General features: G+C 42.9%; 1 protein-coding gene across 3 annotated transcripts in view; it reads left to right on the top strand.

Annotated features, from left to right (window-relative positions):
- Positions 1 to 382: 382 nt before the first annotated feature.
- CAPN13 (calpain 13) overlaps positions 383 to 22,973 on the top strand; it is a 105,156-nt gene continuing 82,565 nt past the window's right edge. For 2 of the 3 annotated variants that reach the window (XM_009183941.4, XM_003908468.4), the window contains exons 1-2: positions 384 to 2,125; positions 21,550 to 21,779. In XM_009183941.4, the coding sequence (XP_009182205.1) occupies positions 21,582 to 21,779 (198 nt within the window). In that variant the 5' untranslated portion in view covers positions 384 to 2,125; positions 21,550 to 21,581. Of the gene's footprint in view, positions 2,126 to 21,549; positions 21,780 to 22,973 lie in introns of all 3 variants that reach the window. The other variant, XM_009183946.4, reaches the window with a different exon arrangement.

Below are 22,973 nucleotides of genomic sequence, written 5' to 3'. Positions count from 1 at the left end.
CTCCCAAAGACTGCTCTGGGGATAACAGCTCCCACTCTCAGGGGGAAAAATATCTTTTTAGAGATGGGAGATGACAAAACCATCATCAATAAGCAAGAAAACTCCCAATTATTTTTCTTGAGACACTGTCTTGTGATACATCCTTGTGGGTAGGGCTTCCTGAAGCATTTTCTCTCCATTTTTTTCTGAAACTATGACTTTCCAACATTTTTCATTGCATACCCTATTAGTAAAATCATTTTGAACATGCACCACAAGTATCTGCATATTTATTCTCTGATTATATTTATACAATTGTGTGTGTGTGTGTTGTTTACTGTATTTATAGTGAAAGTTCTAATAGAAGGTGTCCGCTGGGGTGCAGGCATCCCACTAAACAAACACAAGGCAGACAGGGCAAGCATCATACTCCTCAGTTCATGGATTAGTAGACTAAGCCTTGGAGGGAAATAGACTTGACTAGGTCACATAGCCAAAAGTTGCAACACTGGGGTTAAAACTCACTTCCGTACTTTCCAGCTTCTCAGATTTTTCATTCATATGCCTGTAATACCTACCCTTGTTTTTGTTACTAACTTTGTTTTTAGACTCTCCTTTTCTCGCTTAATCACCTAGCCTTATTTCCACATGAATAAGCTCTCCCTTAGCTGAGAAAGCCAGACCAACTCCATTAAGCTCCGTCATTTGCAAGGCTTCAGGGACTCCTTACCCACCCCCTTCCTCAAGGAGTTAACTTGTGTAAGCAGACTCTCAACATATCAGAGTCAAATTAACTGATAAGATACTGAAGCAAGCAATGTACAAAGTTCCCAAGATTTTGCTCAAGAGATAACACCATAAAGCCTTGAGTTTGTGTCCGGCAGAGCCCACATACGTAACATCTTATGAAAGATTTAGAGCCCCTGCACGTGGAAATTGTTTGTTTCTCTGTAATCATTTGTCTTTTTAACTGTTTACATGTTTTTACTTCTGTAGAATTGTTGCAACTGAGCTCCCCTCCGCTTCCTAACCCGAAGTATAGAAGAAAATCAAGCCCCTTCCTCCAGGCGGAGAGAATTTTGAGTGTTAGCCGTCTCTCCATCGCCGGCTAATAAAGGACTCTTAAATTCGTCTCAAAGTGTAGCGTTTCTCTAACTCGTTCAGGTACAACATGCCAAATATCCCTTTCTACTCATCAGAGTTTGGGAATGGACCAGTCATATCAGTTTTTGGTAATTTCCACATTGTTTCCCTGCTTTACCTATTTTATCGTTATTGCCTATAGCATAAGGTATGCTATGCCATCAGGGTTCTGGAATTGGCTTCTAAAGAGCACCTATGAATGGGGAGGAAGAACATCAAGGAATTAAAGATGCCAGAAAAGCAAACAGCCCCTTGGATTTGAGAACAGGAAACATGCACTTTACACGCCTCATCTCTTTCTGCCCCATCCAGTAAGCAGGGATGATGCAGAGACCTTCCCTGGGTCTCGCCTTGCCCAGGAGTTAACGTGTTCTACGATGTGTTTGTAGAAAGAAGATGGTCTGTCTAGTAGAAAGAGATGTGATGTGATTGACATGGAGTGGCCACTCTTGACACGGGAGACATGGCAATTGTACTTCCCTATATGAGAATGAGGCTGGAAGGAAGGTTGCTTCCCTCAGTCTTTTCTCAGCAGAGGTGTTTTGTAAAATAAAACCAAACAAAACACCAATTCCCTGAAGCAGAATAAAGATAAAGAAACTTAAATATCTGGAAACAAGAAAACCGCAAGAGCCAAGAAATGGGCAGCTCAGGGGCCCCAGGAAGTGAGGTGGGATCAGGCAGAAATAGGCTTGGGGAGGAGGATCTGGAAGCTATTGCTGTTTACAGCCAATGTCCTCTCTCTCTCCAACAAGTGGCAGGCCACTGCCCAGTGCTGAAGTCACTGTTTAACGAAGGTGGAGCCTGCCTTTACCTGGTACACCCATATAAGGAAAAGCCTGAGGGCAGGAGCAAGCAGACACCAGCACTGCTCTTTCTCCAAGACGGCCAGCCGGCCGGCCATGTTCTCCTCTGCCAGTCTCCATCACCACTCTCTATCCCGAGAGCCTGTGGAACCTGCCTGTCTCCCCTCCTCCATCAGACGCACCTGTCTAGGAAACAGGTAAGATGTGAGTGGTCATCTCCCAGAGCTGTGGACCAAGGCAGCCCTCTAAACATTAGTGAGCATGTACAATTTTCTAGAGAGCTTCATGATGTCAGTTCTGAGTTCCCACCTCCCAAGGTACTGGGTGTTTTTGATGCAAGTGGCCGAAGGATATGCTTTAAGAAACACTGGGGCAAAGGGGGAGTTGATTTTCTAAGAGAAGCTAATCCAAACTTTGCATAGTTCATGCAAAGACAGTATTTCTTAATCATTCTGTCACCTTTGATTTCTGCTCATTCTAAGTTGTGACCTTGAGGGCTGTGTTTGTCATAAGGACACATTGATGGCAGAAATCATGCCTTCTTTGCGCACTGATGTGTAGTTTCTGATAGATAGTAGGTACTTAATAAACATTTGCTAAAGGGAAGAAGGGGACCTGGGCCCTTTGTTTTCTAATCATCTAGCTTATTAGTTATAGGAATGAAGTTGACAACTCTGGGTTAATCACAAAAGATGGATCATTACAACTTCAGAGATTCAGGAGGTTCCTACATGCCTCTAGTGGTGTCATGGTCACACATGTGTGTCTCTATAACTGCTAAAGTTGTGTAATCTTTGAGATGTGATGCTGTTCTCAGGGAGACAGTTCCAGCTGCTCCGCTTGGACCCAAGTCAACCAGATTAGAATACGTGCAGATATTTTCCCTCTATAGTTATAGTTGGGGCATGAACTATACTGACTGTCCCATTTGTCCTGGATCACAAGCACAACTTTGTTTACCCCCAAGTGGCATTAACTTGACTTTCAGTCAGATTATCCTCTTGAATTGTCTCACCTTTGTACCCACCTTGACACAAGTGTTGTGGGTTTTTTGTTGTTATTGTTGTTTTGAAGTTTGGAGGAGTGACAGCTGCAGGAAGGCTTACTTATTAGTAGATTGGTTGATGGAAATGTAATAATCTACCAACTGTGTAATAGGCAAAAGGTTTATGTAGCATAAGTTCATTATCCCAATTTGTAGATGGAAAAAGTGAGGGACCTGGTGAGTGACTTGCTGCTAAAGTTTATTCCAGATGCACATGACAGAGCTCGAGTTCTGTTGTGCCTGATAGGTACCCTGTCTTGTCCCCTAGTTATTTGGTTGTATTCAGTTACTGTCTTGAAAGAACACCTTAGAAGAAAAGGTGCTATGAAGAAATGCACACATAAGGCCAAGCACTGTGGCTCACACTTGTAATCTCAACACTTTGGGAGGCCGAGGGGGACAGATTGCTTGATCCCAGGAGTTCAAGACCAGTCTGGGCAACATGGCAAAACCCTGTCTCTACAAAAATAAATTAAAAATTAGGGATCTGGGAAAAAAATATTAGCTACATGTGGTGATGCACACCTGTAGTCTTAGCTACTGGGGGCAGGGGGAGGGGTGCCATGGTTGAGGTGAAAGGATCGCTTGAGCCTAGGAGGTTGAGGCTTCAGTGAGCTACGATCATGCCACTGCACTCCAGCCTGAGTGACAGAGCAAGACCTTGTCTCAAAACAAACAAACAAACAAACAAACAAAAATCACCAACCTGCTGGCCCGGAGGCTCACTCCGTATCAAGCATTGTGCCTGATACTTCCACACGGTGAGCTGTGTGATTTGGGGCATGCTCCTTAACCTCTTGGGGGGGTCTCAGTTTCCTCATCGCTAAAACATGGTAGCAACAGTAATCTACCCCAAAAGATCAGTGAAAGGATCAAATGAGATCGTATATGGAAAGCACTTAACAGTACTTGAGCACATGGCAAGTGCTGAAGACATTTTAGTTATTATTGTTGACATTATTTTAGCCTGGGTTCTCTACAAAACAAAGCCTGAGGCAAAGCTTAAGTGCTACTTAGCGCTTAAGGTAAGACACCAGGGGAGTGAGAATCAGGGAAGTGGGAAATGAGAGGAGAAAGGGGGAAGCAGTGACGGATGATGTACCACCACCTGGCCTCTCTTCACAAAGAGACATGGCCAGCCACTTGGCCAAAGCAGGACCCCGCTGGACTGGCACTGCAGATGCATTGTGCCTTGGAACAGTCCATCCGAGCAAGGGTAAAGAGGACATTTATCTGCTGGCTCACTCTCTGTCTTCTATTATTGTTCAAAGCTTGCCCTATGGGGAGTTAACTGTCCTGCACTTCCAGCTTGTGTCTTCTGACCCCCATGGCAGCCAGTGGGAAAACTAGATCTAATTGCTAGAGGCTTGGCACCTCATCTGAGTCCAGAAGTGGTCAGAAGAGCCACTTCCTTGGATGGAGTAAAAAAGGAACCAAGAGTCCTAGAGACAGGTTGAGGCTAAGAGAACCTGAGATGGCACCTAAGAAAGGTTTAATAAAGACTGAATTATCATTAATATCTGCCAAGCACTGTGTACGGCACCAGTGTTCCTGCCTAGATGTCACCTCTTTCTCCCATGAGAAAAACCATAAAGGGAACCTTGGATAGGCTGGCCCATTCCATCTCTCCTCAGTGTTTGGAAGAAGTCAGGTTGAGGGCATCCTAACTCTCTCAGAATTGTCCATGGTGTAGCATGCCACTGATAGACAGCAAGAAAGTCCACAGCCATGGAAAACATCAGAGCAGAATCAAGAGGAGGTGTTGATTTTCTACCACCTTTGGGACTCTAGCTTTTGGACAAGTGTTTCCTAAAGCATGGTTTACATACAACACCAATTTTGGGGGCTGTTGCTGGGGGCTCCTTGATATAAAGCATTTATGATCAAATATTTGGATGAATGTTGCCTCCTACTCTTCCCTCCTCAGAGAGTTATGATTCCAATTTACTTAAAAAGGCTCGGTTCCCACCTGTAATCCCAGACTTTGTAAGTCCAAGGCAGGCAGATTGTCTGAGGTCGGGAGTTCAAGGCCAGTCTGGCCAACACGGTGAAACGCCATCTCTACTAAAAATACAAAAAAATTAGCCGGGCACGGTGGCATGCACCTGTAATCCCAGCTACTTGGGAGGCTGAGGCAGGGGAATTGCTTGAACCAGGGAGGTGGAGGTTGCAGTGAGCTGAGGTCGTGCCACTGCACTCCAGCCTGGGTGACAGAGTGAGACTCTGTCTCAAAAAAAAGGCTCTGAGAAGGCCAAAACAAAGGAACCAGTTGAACTGAATGCACCAGAACTTCCCATACTGAACTCCAGTTGAAAACACAGCTTTGGACCATGTGTTCATGGGCTCAGTCTCTTTTTTCTTGATTCCTGAATTATCAGGGGACTCTTCTCCACTATGCACTACCTTTTGCTTTGCACAAACCCTGTTGAATAAAAACCTCTGCAGTATAAGGAAGGCTGTGTGGTGCATGAGAAGCTTTTACCAATCTGCAGAGCTCGTTCTCCCAGGAAACAACCAGGAAAGCTCAGCCAAGCCTTGTTTCCTCATCTCAATAATGAAGAGTGAACCAGGCGATCCCCAAGGGGTGTCCCAACCTCTTGTAATCCATAATACTCATGTTGAAAGGCAGCTAAAGGTCACCTCGTCTACCTCTTGCGTTGCCTCAGAGATAGACTAGCGAATAAAGAGATCCAAATTGTTAAGACAAGTTGTAGGGGTATGAAGTGGAGGTTTGCCCACTGCCACCCTCTCTGGTGAGTTGGACATGAGATGGGACGTGTACCATGTCCCACAGTAGTGGCCGGAGTGATGAGCTGCCTCTAAGGACTTGGGCTGGAGGACAGCCAGGACTCGGGGGTTAATATCCTCACTTCAGCCAAGTAAGTCCTGAGGGATGTTTAAAACTGGGAGTAGCCAGGAGGTTTATTTCCTTTCCCTCTGAAATAATGGTCCCTCAGGCAGCACTCTGCCCTCTGATCTCCACTGGACAGCCCTGCCATGTCCACCTCCCATGCCTGTGGACCAGGGTCTGACCAGCACCTCCCACACAGCTCAGAGAACTGAGCCAGACCCCGTCCCAGCCTGCAGACCAGAGACACGAGGGGCGCTGTCTCCATCAGAACCACACACCTGCCTTCGGGAGATGCACCCAGTGGCCCACTAGAGACCACTGGTTCTCAAGGGCCTGAGGCCGGAGAGGTGATGGAGAGATGACAGGAAACTTTGCCCCCATTCCCCTCGCCAAACATTCTCTCTTCTCCCCAGTCTAATCCTTAACCAGATGTGGCTGTCAACCAGCTGAACTACATATACCATTAAGCCCCATCTCAGAAAGCTCTAGCTTTCTTGCAGGAACTTAAGATACTGTCAGATGGCATGGCCCTGCGGGGAGATGAGGGCAGAGGCTTTCTGCAGGGGCTGGCTCCTGGGACTCCAGCCAAAAGACCACCCCAAGCATGTTCTGTCAACCCAGGGGCTGTCCTGAGCCAGTGCTACCATCCCCTCAGACCTGTCCTCAAACTGTCTTCCTCCTCAGCCAGGTCATCTTCCCTAGGTGGGCACGGGGATTCCCCACAGCTCCCTGCCTGTTCTGGAACATAGGCCAGACAGCAAGAGGGGCGGAGGTCTCCCGGGACTGCGTCTCCCTCTCTTCTCAGGCAGAGGCTCCCAGGCCTGTACCCCCTGCCCCAGGTCCTATCCTTCCCACCATCTCCCCAGTGGGCCCTGCACGAGCTGGTTTTTAGGTCGTTTCTGCTCCTCTCTCTTTCCTCTGTCTTTCTTTCTTGCCTTCAGCCCTTGCCTTCAGAAGCTCTGGCTCTCCCCGTTTCTTAGGGCTGGAGAAGGAAAGAATGACAGAAGGAACAAGGGAAACCTCAGGGGCCTAACCACCACCCTCCCCAGCCTGCCTTTCTCTGCTTCACTCACTCACTTAGACATGTTTACATTTGCATTTACACACACACACACACACACACACACACACATGCATGCACATACACATTCTAAGCTCCTTCTTTTTCTTGTTGCCTTTTAACATATTTAATATAGAAAGCTCTTATTTTTGAAAAACATTTCTCCTCCCACTGGTCCACACCCTGACCCCAGAGATGGGACCCCACCTGCTTGGATGGAAGCTTGCTCCAGAACAAGAAGGTTGGCCTGGGCCTCCATGGGGACCTTCGTTGTGTCTCTCTGAGCACCAGGTCTGAAAAAGGAATGGCTCCTTTAGCCAACGTGCTTGGTCACTGGTACTACTGGATCTGTCTCCAACCCCCCGCCACCCCTCCACCAGAGCTCCCATTCCAGGGCTCAGCCCACTCGCCTCTGCGGCCTCCACAGGTCAGGCCTGAGAGACCCAGAATGACCAGGCACAGATTGGGATGCCCAGGTATCCGGGCCAGGGGTCCAACAGCTGGCTCCACTGTCCTTTCTCTCTCTACTGTGTTGTGGCTAGAGGCAGCAGAGGGGCAGTGGTCTTTAAAAAGCTCCATCCGAGAGTCACAGCATCTGCATTCCTTGTTTTCCAGCCATGCCTTGAGAATTCACATCTTGAAGGATAAGAAAACAGGGCGATATATGGACACAATTCTGGCGCCGTTGATGCTGGGCTGGTGTGAGAATCCCTTCTCCTGGTGGACTTTGTCCTCTCTGCGTCTGGGCCATCTCATTCCTCCCACTCTCTTCCTCAGTCTCCATCCCTGCTGATTGGCTGTCCCTGGCTTCCTTTCTGTCACCCAGCCAGTCTTTGGCTTTCTCTTTGTGCGGTTGCTCTGTCTTGGCCTCTGCCTCATTCATTTTCTTTTTATTTTATTTTATTTTTTATTTTATTTATTTATTTTTTGAGACGGAGTCTCCCTCTGTCACCCAGGCTGGAATGCAATGTCGTAATCTTGGTTTACTCCAACCTCTGCCTCCTGAGTAGCTGGGATTACAGGTGCGCATTACCATGCCCAGCTAGTTTTTGTATTTTTAGGGTTTTACCATGTTGGTAAGGTTGGTCTCAAAACTCCTAACTTCGTGATCCACCCGCCTCACCCTCCCAAAGTGCTGGGATTACAGTTGTGAGCCCCCATGCCCGGCACTCATCCATTTTCTGTTTCTCTTTGTCCATTTAAATGAAAAAGCCTAAGGAGATAGGCCCAGGGAAATCCTTTAAGACTAAACGGATTATATAAGTGTGGCCTCGGCTTCCAAAGAACCTTGAAAAAAAGAAAGGAAAAAGACCCCAAACCTAGCCTTCTGCAGTTCAAGCCTTTGGGAAGTGAGCAGGCCCGGAGCCGAGGGTCTGCCTGGGGAGTACTGGTCTGAAACAGCGGCTCTCAAGACCCTGCATTTTAACTTGGTACATGGCAGGCCCCAACCTCCTAAGTCCACCAAATTTGTATTTGTTTCAGAAAAAATTTGAATTAGCTAAATGAGAAGTGCATCTCTTCTTCAAGGATGAAAAAAGAAAAAAACCGTGCCGAGAAATCTAAGCACAGATGAAATATTACACAGTGTTTCTGAGACTCATATAGTTTTAGTTCCCAGAAAAAAGAATGCTCTACCTCGTCCTTAGACTATAGTTGAGTCTACTCAACCCTATCTAATTGAATGACACCTATCAAATACCTCTAGGGAGGGGAAAGGAGGAGATTTCCATGCCAATACAAGTTTGTTTTTTGTGTGTGTTGGCACAAACCTAAACTTAATTGAAAGGAATAATACATTCTGTGGGTTCCCATTTTATTGTCTAACAGTATCATTGAGGCTACATAAAACCTGTCATCTCAGTTCCAGAAATATAGAATGTTACAGCGGAAAAGCACTTAGAAGAGTGGGACCAACCTTCTTAGTGTTCCAAGTGAGGAGACCGAGGCTAGGGGAGGGAGCAACGTGCCCAAGGCCCATAGAGTTTAGTGGAGCTACACAGATCCTTTCTGTCAGGCAAACCTTCTCTTGGTTACCTCCAGGGTCTCCTGAGAAGGGCCCATCAGCAGAGCTTTCCAAGCTCCCTTGTGCTATGATTCAGGAAGAGGCTGGGTCCGCACAGCAAGGGCAGTAGGGAGAGAAGAGACTGGGGTTGCCTTGCCTATGGAACCTCAGAAAGTCGCTTCTGCTTTCTGCCTCTCTTGTGCCAAGCTGATGATCTCCTTGGCAGTCAGCTCCAGTGCTGAACCCAGAGTCACTGGCAGGCAATAGAGAGGTCTATTCTGAGCACTTACTTTCTGGCACCTGTTCCAGGTCTATGTAGCTTTCTACATCTGAAGACACGAGAGAGGCTTCTTTCATTTCATTTCATAGCCTCTTTCCTGGCCCTTGGTGGATTAGAGGTTATCTCAGATGATGAGAAACACTAGCTTGCCCGTGCGCCTCTCAGCCCTGATTAGGCACAAAGTAGGATGCCTTTGGCAGGGACAGAGGCATGCTTTGCTCACAGGCCAGATCACCCCAGCTTCGAAGCTGGGGGCGGGACAGGAGTCAAGCTCAAGCGCTGCCCAAACTTTTCCTGTTTCACCTTGAGCCCCACTTTCCCCTTCTGCAAAGTGAGCTCTGCATAGTCTTCCTCTGAGGTCCACCTTTCTGGGGGCCACTAATCCCACCATGGTCTTCAGGCCACACATGCATGGAAGAAACTTGCTGAGATGATTCTGAAGTACAGAGTGGCTCAGGGACAGCACTGGTCTGGCAGTTAAGTTCCATTTTCAAACCCGATGTTTAAGCTCATTCTCACACTTACACCATCTCATATAAGCTCTCTGAGAAGTAGTCACATGTTCTCCCAACTTGCTGTAGATTTGTATCCACACAAAATTCTCTGTCTTCTTCCCTCTCTCTCCCACCCGCCTCTCTTCTTCCTCCTTCCTTTTCCCCTTCTCTGTCTTCCTTCCTTCTACCCCCTTCCCTTGCTCTCTTCTCTCTCTCTGCTTCACTCTCTCTGTCTCCCTCTCTCTCCTCAAAGCCCTGAGGTACGCCAAGAAGGTATATAACTGAAAGTGGTTTGCACATCTTTTTCCCACCAGAGAGCAGTTAAGTGCCTATTTTCTCCACTCGGGTAGCTAAATTATTCTCGATGTGTTAAACAGTGTAATTAAACACACACATACACACACAAGTGCGCAGACCCCTTCCCCCACCCTTGTTCCTTGTCAGCAGAGAGAGCGTCAGCTCCAGCCTTCAAGCTCTGTTAGTTTTAATTTGAGTTGTGGAATTAGTAATGGGTTTTGCTGGAACACTGTTGTGGGAAATAGATTGCTCCTCGTGCAGGGTTTGGGCACCATTTCAAATGAGTATTTGTTAAGGGGAAAACCGTCCCCTGTCGTGTTCTGCTACATTACATCAGATTTATTTCCATTGTTCTGAAAAACACCAGCCAGGAGAGGGCCGCATGCAGCACTCCTGGGCAGGGAACCATTGAATGCAGCTTCCTGTTTCATAGCTGATTGAAAACAAAATGCAAGCAAAATTACCCTTTGTTGCTGGGATATGCTAGGAGCATCCTGCGGACAGGGACACCAGGGCAACCTGTCACTGAGGCAGGGAGGTAGTCCCATCACTGGCAGAAAGTTGCTAAGTGGTTTAGTACCCAAAATATGACGCTGACGAAAAGAAGAGAGAGCCCAGCAGGTTGAAGTTGGAAGGGATCTGCCCAATCCAAGGGCTATTCTTGGCCGCCGTGTAGAGACATCCAGCCTCTGCTCAACCATTTCCACCCAAGAGTGTTCACGGCCTTCTTTGTTCTGTGGTAATTCATGTCATTAGCAGTTCTCTTCTTCAATACCATCCAATAAGGCTGCATGCGAATATTTTCACTTAAAAGTAAATGATTTAAAATTGAATAAAAATTAAAATCCAGCCCCTGAATTGCACTAGCCATCTTTCAAGTGCCCGATAGCTACATATAGCCAGTGGCCACTGTCTTAGACAGCACAGATATAGAACACTTCCATCATTGCAGAAAGTCTAATCAAAATCACACTTCCCCAAATTTCTGACTCTTTCCACCCTCTGAACTGTACAGATCACATGTTCTTCCTTTGCATTCATATCCTTTCCACTGGACATGTGTTTGGCCCCAGGGACACCTGGCTGTCATGTAGGGCAGGGTAAGCAGAGGAGGAGAAAGCCCCCTGGGACAGGGTAGAGGCTGTGGGACACTGGCCCAGCTGGAGATGCAGACAGCGTGGTCTACAGCATGGCTCAGGGCCAGAGGTAAATGTGCACCCAGTGTTTCTGCCAGGCAGGTGGAGGAGGTGACAGTCTCAACACATGGAAAGAACACAACTCTGGAACCTGGAGATACCTGAGGTTGGGAGTTCAGAGGTGACTGGCAGGTGCCTGGCATGCCCATCAGCTGGTACAGGGTTGTAGTCACTGGGCTCAAGTTCAGGGCCAGGCAGGATTCTCAAGGAGTTTCTGATAGCATAATGGACACAAGCTTTTACTATGTGCCACACCAAGCTCTTAACAAGAATCTTCTCATTTAATATCTGTCTGCTGCTACGAGGCTGGTTTTATTACCTCCACCTCCCGTCCACTTTATAGGTAAGGAAAGGAGGCTCAGAGATATTAAGAGTATTGGCCAAGATCATTGAGTCAGTAAGGGACAGCTGGATTCAAACCCAAGTTTCAACCTGATTCTATGTGCCTGTGAGCACCGTTCCATGCTGTTTCTTTTTCCTTTTTCCTTAAGACACAAGGCAGAGTTCAGTTTCCTGAACTGGAGCATAACCTTGGCGGTATGGAAACTCAGGGGTTGGGAGTACGGTTGTGGGGCCAGAGGTAGTTAAATATCTGCTCTCTTAGAGCAGGATTATTCTGGAGGGAGGGGGACCTGGGCTGCAGGTGCTGAGTCTGAGAGTCACTGAAGGCCCCTCAGTTGGCCTTCTTCCCAGTAAACCTCTCTAGATCTCCAACTCTTCCTCCCAGGAAGGGATTTCCAGGCTTCCTGTCTATTTAGCTGGACTGCCTCCTGCCCGTATGGCACATTTTTGCCAATATGAAAATTTGCCACCTCTTTTAGGTGGATATAACTGCATGCCAGGAGCCCGTGCTTGCAAGCAATGGGCTTGCCTCCCTGCCAGGCACCCTTACGTTACTCAAACACTCATTTTCAGATACCATTGAGAGCGCCGATGAGCCTCTTGGAATGTGGCCCCTAGAGCTGAACACAGATGTCCACGTGGGGTCAAGAGCGGCTTTGTACAAGGTCCTGGGGCTAGCCTGTCTAGAGCAGTGCCTTACTGATGTTGAAGCTGGTCAGAGCCTGCCACATCTTTCGTAGTTTTGTCTCATTTTAAATAGGAAGTCAAGTGAGGTATACAAAATATTTTCAAAATGAAATTTACCCAAGACAGATCCTGCTCACTATTTACTTGCATAGTTAACTTTTTAAATGTAAAGATAGATTTGCAGTTCCCTTAGTTAATTTCATCTTCTTGGTTTTGAAGTCATTTAGAATTTTGATTCTGCTATCTGCTTGGTTAATTGTTCTTGATTTCCACTATTAAAAATGATGAAAGAGTTGAAAAGGATCTTCATTTTTATTTCAACATCTTCTTTGAGGACTAAGATAAAAATGTAGAATAGGACAGGACACGGGACAGAACTGTGTGACTATTACAATGCAATGATTCTTAGCTACTCCAGACCATTCATCCATAATCTCTGGGTCAAACTGCGAATTCTGTTTACTATGCTGTATTCTACTTTACTGTTAATCTAGTCGACACACAGGGAATAGGTGGAGATTTTATCAAATACATTTTAAAAATCAAGATATTTATATATATATATATATATATATATATATATATATATATATATATATCTTTCTTCAAAGTAAGGACTATATTTTGGGGAAGAAAGGAAAAGGGAGGGAAAATTAAGTAATTGGCTTTGGCAAAGCTATATTTGCCAATACAGATACCAGCATTATTTCCTAAGTACTCAAAGTATTTCTCTGCAAGTCTATTTCAGAATTTTGATATATATGTTGGACTTCTTAAAAATATTATTATAGAGCTATAAGAAAATTTTAAATCAGTGTTTCAGAAGAATGTGCTGATTACAAATTTTCTATTTTAAAAAGAGAATCTCTTACAAAGTTTCTTATATTAAATTCCCATAAGAATTAATATTGGCTCAATTTATAAAAATTAAACTTATAAGCAAATATTTGTAGTACATTTGTATTAGTGTAAAGAATATTGATGTTCAACAAAAGACACTGTAAAGGAGTTAAGAAGATAAGACACAAACTGGGAGAAGATATTTACAAGACATATGACCAATGAAAGACGAATATGCAGAGTGAGTAGTGAATTCCTACAAATCAATAAGAAAAAGACAACTCAATAGACAAATGGGCACAAAATATGAATATTCATTCCTCAAGAGAGGGAACATGAATGGAGAATAAACATAGTGAGAGATGCTCAATCTTACCAGTAATCAGGGAAACAAATTAAAACCACAGGAGTTGCCACTTACTCCCACGAGATGGGTACAAATAAAAAGCCTGCCAATACCAAGAGTTAGTGAGGATATATAGCAATGGCAACTCTTTTACACTGTTGGTGAAATTATAAATTGGTACAACCTTGGAAAATAATTTGGCATACTTAATGAGGTTGAGTATGTGTGCTCCCTAAACCCAAAAGTTCTACTTGTAATGTAAACTAGAGAAACTCTTGCATGTTTATCAGGAGATACGTACAATAACATTTATAGCATAATTTTTCATTAAAACAAAGAGAAGAGCATTAAACGTCCATTGAGAGAAGAAGTACAAATAAATCATAGTATAACATACAGCAGTGAGATAAATGAAATCCTGCTGCTTTTTAACCATCGGGTGCAGGGGGAAGCAAATTACTGAAGACTGTATAAACTATATACAGCATTTAATTTTTGAAACAACTCTACTTAGAATATATAAAAACTGCATATATTTAAGGTGTAAACTTTGATGAGTTTTGACACGTGTATACACATGTGAAATCATCATGACACTCAAAATAAAAAATATTTCTGTCACCCCCAAAAGTTTTCTCATAACCCATTCCTCCCTCTACCCCCATTTCTGAGCAACCACTGAACTTCTTTCTATCACGGTACATTAGTTTGCATTTCTAGGATTTTATATAAATGGAGTGATATAATATGTATTCTACTTTGGCTTTCACATAGCATAATGATTTTAGAGATTTATTCATGTTGTTGCATGTATCAATAATTCATTTCTTTTTATTGCTGAGTAGTACCTTATTTTATGGGTACATCACAATTTATTCATTCACTTTTGACGGACATTGGGTTGTTTCCAACTTTTGGCTATTAAATATAAGTCTGTTTTGATTATGCACAAGTCTTTGTATGAACATATGCTTTCACTTTTCTTGGGTAAATTCTTAGGACCGGAATGACTGAATCATTTTGTAAGTGTATGTTTTAACATTTTAGGAAACTGCCACACTGTTTTCTAATGTAGTCATACCAGTTTACATATCTTCCGAGAGTGTATGAAAGTTCCAGTTTCCCATCTCCTCATAAACACTGTGATCAGTCTTTTTACATTTTAGGCCATTAGAAAACAGTCTATAGTGAGCTTTCGCTGTGGTATGAATTTGCATTTCACTGATAACTTATGATGTGGAACATCTTTTCATGTTGGGTTATTGCCTGTTTTTATATATTATTTGGTGATGTGTCTATTCAAATCTTTTGGCCATTTTAATGGGTTTTTTCTTATTATTGATTTGTAAGAGTTCTTTATATGTTGTGGATTCAAGTCCTTTGTCTGATATATGTGCTGCAAATATTTTCACCTAGTCTGAAATATGTATTTGTGTTTTTTTAATGGTGTCTTTTAAACCTTTAATGAAGTCTAATTTATCAATTTTTTTTCTTGTATGGCTCATATTTTTTTGTATTCTATCAAAAACACATTTACCTATCCCAAGTTTGCAAATGTTTTCTTCTGAAAGTATTATAATTTAAGTTTTACCTTTAGGTCTATGATCATTTTGACTTGGTTTTTGTGTATGGTGTGAAGTAAGATCCATGTTTGTTTATACTTTTCCCATTTAGAAATCCTGTTGATCCAGCACCATTTTTTGGGAAAGACTTTTATTTCCCCCATTGAATTGCCTTGAAACCTTTCTCAAATTAATTGGCCATATATGTGTTGATTTATTCTAGATTCTCCACCCTTCTCCATTGATCTATTTGTCTATATTTTTGCCAGTACAGTAGCTTTTTAACATGTGTTGAAGTCAGATTGGGTAAGTCCTTCAGTTTTTTCTTCTTCTTAAAAATTGCTTTGGTTATTCTAGGTTCCTCATATTTAGATGTAAATCTTAGAATCTGCTTATCAATTTCTAACAACAAAAAAAAAAGCATGCTAGAATTTTGGTTGGGCTTGTATTGAACCTATAGAAAAATTTGGAAAAAACTGCCATCTTGGCAGTATTGAGCCTTCCAATAAATGAACCGGATATATCTCCCCATTTATTTAGTTCTTCTTTAATTTTTCTCAGCAATGTTTTATAGTTTTTTTGTAGATATCTTTAATATCTTTAATGTTAGATTTTTTCCCCAAGTATTTTGCATTTTAGATGTTACTATTCTGCTATTTTTTGTTGCTATTATATAATAATACAATTTTTAAATATTAACCTTGTATCTTGTGACCTTACTAAATTTAAGTATTAGTTCTAGTAGTTGTTTTGTAGGTTTCCTACAATCAAAACACCAAAATAGGAGCAGTTCTCTTCTTGTTTCTAATCTTTTTGCCTTTAATTTTCTTGTAGCATTGACTAGGACCTTCACAACAGTGGTACATAGAACTGTAACAATGGGCATGGATTCTGATCGTAAAGGGAAGAAAATGCACTTTCCATCATTAAATATTATGTTAGCTGTAAATTTTTCACAGATACCCTCCTGAGGATGTTACCTACTATTTCTAGTTTTCTGAGAGTTTTTATCATAAATTATGTCTTTGTAGCTTTTTACTGTGGTAGATTGCAGGTGGATTTTTAAAAATATAAATCAACCTAACATTCCTGGAATAAACCCAACTTATGATGTGGTATCTTCTTTTTTTTTTTTTTTAACATTATTGGATTTGATTTGCTAAAATTTTAAGGCTCTTTGCTTCTCTATTCATGAGAATATTGGTCTGTAATTTTTTTTGAGGAAGAAGATTTCTTTATGAGGTTTTGTTTTTAGTATTTTGCTGAGCTGATAAAAATAAGTTCAGCTATATTTCCCTTCTTGTCTATTTTCTGAGGAAGTTCATGTAAGATTAGCGTTACTCTGTCCTTGAAGGTGTAACAGAATTCACTGCTGAAACTATCTGAGCCTGGGGGTTTCTTCTGGAGAAAGCTTTTGATAGTAAATTCAATTTCTTTACTATATATGGCATTATTCAGATTTTCTGTTTCTTCTGTGTCAACTTTGATAAATTGTATTTTTCAAGAAATTAATCCATTGTATGCAACTTAGCAGATTTGTTAGCATTGGGTTGTTCGTAGTATTCTCTTATTAGCCCTTTAATGTCTATAGGACATGTGATGATAACCCCTTTATCATATGATAATATAGGCAATTTACATTTTCTCTCTTTCGCTCTTGATCAAGTTGACTAGGGGTTTATTAATGTTGTTGATCTTTTCAAAGAAGCAGATTTTTGCTTTGTTCATTTTATCTGTTGTCTGTCTTCTGTTTGATTAATTTCTGCTCTTATCTGTCTTCTGTTTTACTAATTTCTGCTCTTATCTTTCTTGTTTATGTCCTTCTGCTTATGTCAGGTCTTCCTAACTCTCTTATGATATTATCTGACTCATAAATTATTTAAAAGTGTGTTTAATTCCAGATATTTGAGGTTTACCTAAATATTCTATTGTTATTGAATTCCTCCTGTGAATTTTCATGTAGAAGAACAACACATAGTTCAGGGAAAAGAGAGAAACTGGGACAATAAATGCCCTTTTCATGTTTCTGGGCAGATGTAATTTAGGTAATTTATCTGTGTATTCTTACAACTATTTATTTCTGAGAGAGAGAAATACAAGCAGGTTAGGACAAGATTAGTCAGATAAATAAATAGTAATGAATATCTTTTCATAAAATATTTCATGGTTTAAATCTCCTTCCATATATTTTCTTATTTGATTCTTCAACAAAGTATCATGTGTCCATTTGACAGATGAAGAAACTGAGGTGCTTAGTGTGTACGGGGTAGAATGAGGACTTGAGTCAGGATGTTCTGAAGTCACTTAATTCTTGTGCATCTTTTCCATGAAATATTTATAAAAGTTCTCCAATAAAAGGACTTATTGGTTATATGTGTGAAACACTGGGAGCAAACTTAAGTTTCTTTATCAGAGGGCTTCTTGGAGCTTTTTGTGAATTTCCATAAAGACTGTTCAGTATCAGGTATTTTCCAAAATAATTTCACTTCATAATTTGTTATTTGTGGAGGGTTTCATGAAGCAACTGCATCATAGAACACATCCAAGAATAGCTGATATGTAATATTTAATCTGCTGACACTGAGGAGATTTTTTTGAATACCTACTATGTGCAAGGTCTGGCGCTACGTGCTGGCAGATCAAGATACTCAGCAGTATATAAGACATATCTCCCATTAAGGAGCCCTCATCATGTTTCCATTAATTCAAATAATGTTTACATACTTATCACTGTTGCTGCTCTGTCATTTGTTCTTGTGTCCACTGGCATCCTCCGTCTATTCTCTGAGAACCTTACCGACATGACCCAATTCCCCTTTGATGTGCACACTCCCTGAAGTATGCAGCCGGGGATAGGAGAGTTGTTGGATCAGGCTGGGGTTAGTCACTGCCTTGGTCTGAATTGTACTGCTCCCCTCCCCCAACAAATTCATATGAAACCCTAACCCCCAACATGATTGTAACTAGAGATAAGGTCTTTAAGAGGCAATTAAGCTTAAAAGAGATCTTAAGAGTGGGGACTAATCTGATAGAACTGTGATCTTATAAGAAGAGGATGAGGAAAAGATCTCTTCCCCACCCTCCACCACATACTGGCACTCTGATCTCTGACTTCCAGCCTCCATAACTGTGAGAAATAAATCCTGTTGTTAACCCATTTATGCCTAGTGTTCCATTATTGGAACACTAAGCATATGGGAGTTATTTATATCATACTGCTCAAGGTCATCGCCAAGGTCTGATTGCAAAAATTCAAAAAATTGCAACCTCAGGCATAAATGCGGTTAAGCCTCGCAGTCAGTGGTATTTTGCTATGGCAACCTGAGCTCACTAAGTCACCCAACTCAGCAGAGGACACAGGGAAGCTCCTTTCATAGACACCAAGGGGAGCTAAAGAGGCTTTGTAACTCCCAGCTGCAGCTCCTGCTTGCTTCTCTGAAGCAAGCTTCAGATTCATGAAGCTTGATTCATGAGCTTACACAAGCTTCTCACGTGAAGAACTTTATATCAATTATTTTTGTGATGTTTCTAGCTCCTCTTGTGTGACTTTTCTTGCAACACCCAAGAGCTGCCCCAGCAGCAAGATAAACTTTGTCTTGAACATCACGTAGGCCTTTCAGCAATCTCTTTTTTCCCCTGAAATTAACAAAGCTGAGTCTTCTTCTACCTTTAGCTACCCTGCAAAGTGAGACAAATGGGGTAGAGAAGAGAGGAAGGAACCAGAAAGCCCTCCCCAAAAGTGACAGCAGGAAAATCAGGTGATCCTCTTCTGCTGTGCGCAAAAGTGAAATGTTGTCAGGTACTGTGGGCCCTTCCTGAGAACATGAGCCTACAGGCTGTTCCCTGGTGAAGCCCTGAGCAACTCAGAGAGAAAGAAAACTATGTGTGTGGAGGTGGAACAAGCTTCTGCTGCCTGCTTCTCCCTTCCCCATCAAGAGTCTCCTCCCAGAGCAGCCCACCTCCTCAGCAGCAGACACCCAGCCTGCTGCCTGTCCCCAAGCCTTCCCTTCCCCCATGCCTGGGCAGCCCATGTAGTGAATACAGAGCAGTAACAGAGCCCAGGGCCCAGGTCTGACTGCACATCCTGGCCCTCACCCTGCAGGCCCCTCTGAGCCTAGCCTGTCCTGAGTATGAGCAAGTCCTCGTCTTAGACAGTATTGGGCCTCTGCACAGTCCTTTCCTGCTCAAAATAGCAATGATCATCATCCTAATAACCACCATGCATTGGCTGCTTTCTACTTACCAGTCACTGTGCTGAGTGTTCTAGAAGCATGGTTTCATCTGAGTCTCACAACAACCCTATAATATGTGTAATAGTATCATCTCCATTTCACAAACGAGGCAAGTGAATCTTAGAATGTGAATTCCTAAAGTGTGGCCAGTCCCCTACCCAATAGTGGACAGTGGTGGCCCCCCAGATGAACTAGGAACTGATCCTCACATGTAAGACCTTTGTATAATTCCAAAGGAGAAATGAAACAAAGTTATTTAGAATTTCATTTTATATGCAATTAAGGGCTACTTACAGGCAATCCCATAATTGTATTATTAAAGGTAACTATAATTTGGTTTTCATAAACCAAAATTAGCTCATTGCTAGAGTTTATCACACATTGTAATTCAATATTTTCCTGAGAGGTAGGAGGCTTGGCAATGCTATACTGGTTCCACTGTCCCCGAGCACACACAGAGAATCGGTAGACCCATGATTTTCACAACTCTTCATTATCGAGTGCCATTGCCTTTTGTCTTGAACTGACAATCGATTTCTATCACTGTTTTCTTACTCTGAATGATACTTTGACATTTTAGCTTTATCACTATTTAATTTGTTGTGGGCCCTCTTTTTAACCCTATTGTGAGTGGTGAGACATACTGAATATTTTGTGCCATTATTCTCCAAGAACTCGATTGAAGAAATGGACATGTGTATTAGGTTAAACTAAATGGAACTGTTTGTATTTAACCATTTCTTACCCTAGGTTAAACCCTATGAAACTGACTATATTCAACCATTTTTGACCTACAAAAATGACAGTTCTGTATGGTCCAATCTAATTGTTCAAATGTAAATGTAAATTATTCATATCTTGTTTTTGAGACAGTTGTATGCACAATTCTCCTCAAATATGCTTGCACAATGACACTTCACTGGTGACATTCTGTCTATGAATTTGTGCTATCTAAATAACTTGCCACATGGTATTACAAGGTAATTGTAAGAAAATTGCTAAGTTATGTTAAGTTTACATTCATTTTTCTAGGATTCAAAATTTTGATTATGAGTTCATATTCTTTCCTTAGAATTTACTCCCTTCCAGTCCTAGCTCCTTCATTATCACCTGCTTCCTTTTCCACTGTGAAGTGAAAATGGGTAGAACACACGGACCTTTGGATTTTTTTGTGCCATCTGCACTGACGCTGGTCAAAGAAGCTTGAAAAGTCCTACTTAAGGACCAGAAAGGTTTTTCAATTCCCATAACTAGGAAGTATGGATTCAGGATTCCCATCCAGGCCAGCCTCACAGATGGAGGACGTGGTACATTTTTGGTAAATGGCACCAGTTACATTCCTGTGGCTGCCTGAACAAGAAACCTCAGCCTTCCTTGTCAACTCGAGGAAAGCTAGGATGCTAACATTTATTAAGGGACTACTGCATGCCTGTCACTCTGCTCAGTTAGGTCAAAACTTATTTAATATCACAACAAACCTATGAGATTGATAGCTTCAATCCATACAGGTGGAAAAATGGGTTCACAGGCTTGAATACCCACTCCAAGTTGCAGAAGCAGTATGGAGCTGATGAAAACAGAAAGCAAACTTCAAAACCCATGTGATATTCACTGTACTATCTTTTCTTTGTTTTCTTTTTTCCTTCCCTATCCCCCATATTGAATTCTTCACCTATAAAATTACACCAAATCTGTCCACACCCCACCATCTTCCCTTCTGATGCTCTACCACCGTCTCTCCTGTGGACAAGTGCAGCAGCTCCTGGCTTCCTTCCTGCATCCAGTCCCTGCCCACACCCTCTCTCTGGTCCCCAGATTGCTCCTAGCAACCCCATTCTATGTACAGATCTGATCATGCCCCACCTCTTCAACAGCTCTGCAGAGCTTATGGGGTATAAAACATTTTCTCACCCAACTTTCCAACCTACCTTTCTGGCAATCTCTTCCAACACTTCCTACCCACCCCCTCTACCCCCACCCCACTAAACCCTCCAACACCCCGTGACCTTTCCAATGCAACTCGTGGGCCTCTGTGCACTTCCTACTCAGGGAAGCTGTGGGCAATTTTTTTAAACCTATCTGCCAGTTCTTCACCTGGCAGTGCTCAATAAATGGTCATGAGATGTACTAGTACCCCATAGCCTCTTGTGCATGTGAGAGCATACTGGTGAGCTGTTTTGTACAGCAGATTGAAAAGTTAGCTGGGAGTAAGGATGCTTGAATCCTAGTTCAGTCTCACTGACTGTGCCACCAGGGACAGCGCAGACTCAGTCTCAGTCCCCTACCTGTAAAGGGTGGTATATCAGAGTGCCCATCTGGAGCTCACATCTGATGGTGCAAAGGACTTGATGGCTTACCCCAAAGGTATCCCTTTTTCTCACCAACAGGAAAGGACCTCGGAAGTCTTCTAAGGAGAGTCATGGCATATAACCAGGAGTCTTCAGTGGAGACCTCCATCATCAAGTTCAAAGACCAGGACTTTACCACCTTGCGGGATTACTGCCTGAGCATGGGCCAGACGTTTAAGGATGAGACATTCCCTGCAGCAGATTCTTCCATAGGCCAGAAGCTGCTCCAGGAAAAACGCCTCTCCAATGTGATATGGAAGCGGCCACAGGTGAGTGAGCCCCACAGGAGCATACCAGCCCCAGGGTCCTCGGAGTCACCTGCCATGGCACCTCCAGCCAAAAGGAGGTTGGGCCAAACCAAACCGGAAGGAGAATGAAATTCACTGGGTATCTCTGCTCCAGTGTTGCAGCTATTCAGCGGGATGGGAAGATGCTATAGCAGGAGCCAGGAGCCCAGACTCCTAACTCTAACCCAGTTCTAACACTAAGTACGTCACTAAATTAAAATGCCTCCGTTTTTCATCTAAAGATGGGAAACCATGGGTATGAAAATTGTAGTTGTTGGAGTCTCCTCCACCACATAACTGACCCCGTCTATCACTCTGTCACCCTTTCTTCTCTTCAGATGTCAGTATCTTTATATTCTTTTTTCCTTCCCTGTTAGAATTTGCTCAAAGGGAAGATATCAGGTCAGTCATTTACACTAGGATGAATTTAAATAATCACCTCCCCTCTCTCTTTTATATTCACATTCTCGATCTTAGAGAGGCTTGACCACCTGCAAGAGAATTTTAGACATCAGCTTTAAAATTAGGGAGATATTGTAGGACAACATTCAGATCTCCCTGACTCCACAACCCCAGCAGATGGCCACTACCTCTACCTTGCAGCCAGGTGAGCCCTCCTGGTTTTTCTAGAACTATCTCAATTTTAGGGCCTGACACCTCCATGGAAAATGTCTCAGCTGACTCAACATTCTGATAATCTCATCAGGACTACTGTTGATGCAAAGCACCCGGATAATGACCACTCTAAGGACCCTCCTGCCCAAACCTCTATTCATGCTTCTGTAGGCTGCCAGTATAACCTAGAATGAGATAAAATAATATAGTGTCTAGTAAGCTAATCATTATAATATCTGCAACCATTGAGCACTGATTAAATGCCAAGCACTGTCCAAACACTTCCCATAAAGCCAAGGTAGGTTACAGAATAAAGTTATTTTCTAATGGTGGCTACTAAGAGTCTATGAGGCTATGAGACAAAAGTATTTGTCTGGTCTGTGGATCTCTAATTCGGTTCTGCACATGGGAAGGAGAACTGAAGACATCAGGCTCTGGGAGGCGACACCTCTTGCCCTACATTGGGACAGATTTGAAGCTTTGGTGAAGGGAAGGGTTAGGGATCAGGTAGGGTTTGGGATGCTGCTTAGAGAAAAGTGCGGTGTTTCAGCGTTCTAGGAT

Source organism: Papio anubis, chromosome 14 (assembly GCF_008728515.1).
Source record: "Papio anubis isolate 15944 chromosome 14, Panubis1.0, whole genome shotgun sequence".
Classification (NCBI taxonomy): domain Eukaryota; kingdom Metazoa; phylum Chordata; class Mammalia; order Primates; family Cercopithecidae; genus Papio; species Papio anubis.
Note: the sequence above shows the minus strand (reverse complement) of the source record. Positions and strands in the feature narration are given on the sequence as shown.